Source organism: Sphaeroforma arctica (assembly GCF_001186125.1).
Source record: "Sphaeroforma arctica JP610 unplaced genomic scaffold supercont1.497, whole genome shotgun sequence".
Taxonomy (NCBI): Eukaryota; class Ichthyosporea; order Ichthyophonida; genus Sphaeroforma; species Sphaeroforma arctica.
Genome location: NW_014040061.1, coordinates 1 through 3,545, shown reverse-complemented (window position 1 = coordinate 3,545; position 3,545 = coordinate 1). Strand labels below are relative to the sequence as shown.

The window sequence follows — 3,545 nt, the reverse complement described above, 5'->3', positions numbered from 1 at the left end:
GACACTATACTGACATGACACTAGTACCTGTCATGACACTAATACCTGTCATGACACTAATACCTGTCATGACACTAATACCTGTCATAACACTAATACCTGTCATGACACTAATACCTGTCATGACACTAATACCTGACATGACACTAATACCTGTCATGACACTAATACCTGTCATAACACTAATACCTGTCATGACACTAATACCTGACATGACACTAGTACCTGTCATGACACTAATACCTGTCATGACACCAGTTCTCACCTGTCTTTGGTATACTCCCGGTAAACATAAACAACTCCAGCGCTATAGCCCCCCATGAAGACTACGCTGGCATCATGATTCGTCGCGATTGCCTGACCAAAAAAATGATTGGGAGTCTCCACTACACTGCCATCAAGACTTAATGGCTGTACCACACTCGAAGGTATATAAACCGGAACACCGCCTTCATAATTTGGGGCGCCATCTGTGAGAGTAGTGGTGATGAAAGGAATGTAATGTGCATGCTTCACTATAGCGGCTACGGGATATGAATGACAGTGTCTATACTTTTATATATATATATACATATATATATTCATCCCATTATTTTCATTCGAGTACTTACAACAGCACACATCTGAAGCACACCGTGCAATGTTCAATGCATATGTTAAAACCCAGACAAAGTATAAGTTGCTTTATTTTTGTTGAGGCACTTGTACACTTGAATATGCTATTTATCTATGGAATTTCTCGAAGCAATTCCAAAATCAATACCGAGAAAATACAAAAAACCCAATAAAGGCATTTCAACGTACCTTCAACTGAGCGATCTAAGTCATAGATCATTGCCGAGCCTCTGTAGCTGCTAACGCCAGGTGCTCCTATCATGGCTGTGGTACAGTCACTACTCAGCGCGACGCTGGTGCCGAAGTAGTCGAATTCCGAGTGCGTTTGGGGTTGCAATATCTGTTCCAGTCCAAGAACTCCAGTCAGCGTGTGATACGTGAACACCCGTGCTTCTCCTGCAGATTGCTTACCGAATAGCCCTGGAGAATCGATAGGCAGGAAAAAATATCAACGATCAGAGTTGGATGTGTATGTACCACAACAAAACAGCAACAAGTTCATGCAAACTTGTGTGTGGAGTTCTAATTGTATTATTGTACATCGATTACACGCCCTCAAGTATACTACAAGCTGAAGGCATACCCCCATCTGAACGCTCATTTCACCATAGAAACTATAGCTTGATCCTATTACCAGTACGCTCAATTTCCAAACACATTCAACAAGATCGGAATATTAAAATTGCACTGTTACTAAAACTTGCATCAATTATTCTTACCTGCACTAGTATCGCCCACCAGCACTCGCAGCTTTCCGTCTGGGTCTTGCGAAGTCCTGCAGATAGCCACACTCACTCCAAAAGCTTTGTCCATGTCGTAGTTATCACTGCAGAACAGATTTAGTCGTGTAGACCCAGGCGTTTGAGATGAAAGGGTGGCGGGCACAAACGGCGGGAAACAAACATATCACCATCTAACCACCAAAAATATTACTGCTGGGATTGTGATTGAGTACTGGAGGACAGTGATAAGTTAATGTAGGTGCACAGCAGTATACATAACCTTTGAGAGACATCGTAAAGAGTTTTGTCGAGTGGTAGTACTAATGACTGATAACCCTTGACAGATGGTCCAATTAAAGTATAGCAATGCTGTGAACTAACAATTCTCAATGTGAACCAAGAAAAAAATACACTCACGTTTTAGACACAAGGCAAATCATGGAATTTCCTACATAGATATTGCTGGAACATAATTGAAACAGGGTTGTGAAGAAAAGGATACGCATGCTGCCATGCACTTACTCGGTTGATGAATTGTCTGGGACCAGTACATCTTGCGCGAGAATCCAGGATCCCACCATCTCGTCTAGTCTGAACAACCGCGCCACCAGCTTCTCACGCAGCGTTTGATTGGCTGATATTTTGGTCTGGATTCCGATTGGTGCGACTGCCTGCACAATCCACTGGGCGTCTTCTGACATGGCCACACGCCTAGTCTGAAAGGTGCACCCATCCACCCCCACACATTCAGATGCCGGCTCTGAAAGGGGCAAAACAGTATGTATGGGACTTGAGTATTGGCAGGCGCAGGCACATACTGACAAGTTTGATCCGAAAATATTCCGTCGACTACAAAACTCTCAATATGCACGGTACAACTGAGATCTGACTCGTACTTCGGTTTATGAACCCATCTTTGCAACCATCAGCGGCGCAGGTTGGTTGCCCGTCGTCGCAGCGAACACTGTCCATAGCACAGTGACTGCTAATGCTGGGCTCGTCAGCGCATGCAACCTCCACGTCTGCCTCTTCACCATTGCTGATGAGTTCCGCTGTATCCTCATGTTCTTGCCTGTTGTGAATTGGAAAGGAAACAAGAGCTTCAGTACCTTTAATGCGGCGTGTATTGCCAGGTATTTTGATTCCGCAGAGCGACTGAGCTGCCCCGCCAATGGATTGAAATAACTGCGTTGAATGTTTAAACAAAAAGCACTGAGTCGTTGGCTCGTACCAAGCAGCAGCTCAATGAGTGTCGAATAACTTCAAAGTCACCGGACATCGCTCTGAAGGCTTCTGTACGAGAGTTTAAGCTTAATTAGATGTGTGATATGTTAGTATGCCCGCCTATGGATTTCTGACATGCGTTTGTACTGCACTTACGTTGACAGCAAAGTGTTGTCGCCGATGAAATCACACAGTCCATCGAAAATGGTCTTTCCAGTGCTTGTCAATCCCTCAATGTTAAAGACCACCGCCTGACTCACATCATTGCCACACTGTAACTGTGCTGTGCCCTTGATCCTTATCGACACACCATTTTCGAAATCGACTGCATTGCCTGCATGACGCAAATAAAACAAAAGTCTTCGAATTATACATCAAACTAACAACGTTCTAATTGAATCACTCAGCTACATCAAACTGTCACCTCGGCGTGGCAACTCTTGACAGTGTTAATCATAAGTCATAGAATACGAGAACCCTGTGGTTTGTAGGGTCTATCCCAGCTGTACGAGATAACAAATATGCCCAAATGTCCGCAACTGAAGTTGGTAATGTCGTCGTCCGGAGGTCATGGACTGGTAAAACTTAACAAACTAATAGCCTAGTGATCAAGGTAGATCATTTTACCTTGATAACATTTGTGCAAGTATATTATGTTGCTTCCACTTCTTTGTCATGAAAAAAACATAACAGTTATATCACGCTATAACTAATATCGGTGCCCCAATATAGTCGAAGAATGATATGCGAGAAGATACATGAATCGCGGTATACGATCAACAATAGCAGGCCACTAATTTAAATCCATATACATTTGCATGCACCTATATATACAAATATAAATAATACCTTTATCTCTTGCAATGAATTTTGTTTCAGTAGGTATAGCCGGTATATAAATCTACCTATAAGCATACAAACATATATATATGTACATGTATATATATATATATATGTATACATATATATATATATATATATATA

General features: G+C 42.4%; 2 protein-coding genes across 2 annotated transcripts in view; both read right to left on the bottom strand.

Annotated features, from left to right (window-relative positions):
* The window catches only part of SARC_06759 (hypothetical protein), a gene marked incomplete at both ends in the record, with an annotated part of 3,933 nt that extends 3,701 nt beyond the window's left edge, over nucleotides 1-232 (bottom strand). The window contains one exon of the mRNA XM_014299316.1: nucleotides 28-232. Within this exon, the coding sequence (XP_014154791.1) occupies nucleotides 28-232 (205 nt within the window). The remainder of the gene's footprint in view (nucleotides 1-27) is intronic.
* Nucleotides 233-261: 29 nt separating this feature from the next.
* Nucleotides 262-2,908, bottom strand: SARC_06758 (hypothetical protein; the record flags this gene model as incomplete). The annotated part of the gene is made up of 6 exons (XM_014299315.1): nucleotides 262-470; nucleotides 805-1,035; nucleotides 1,335-1,441; nucleotides 1,860-2,097; nucleotides 2,234-2,409; nucleotides 2,718-2,908. The coding sequence occupies 6 exons, from the start codon at nucleotides 2,906-2,908 to the stop codon at nucleotides 262-264; spliced, it is 1,152 nt and encodes a 383-aa protein (XP_014154790.1).
* Between the last annotated feature and the right edge of the window lie 637 nt (nucleotides 2,909-3,545).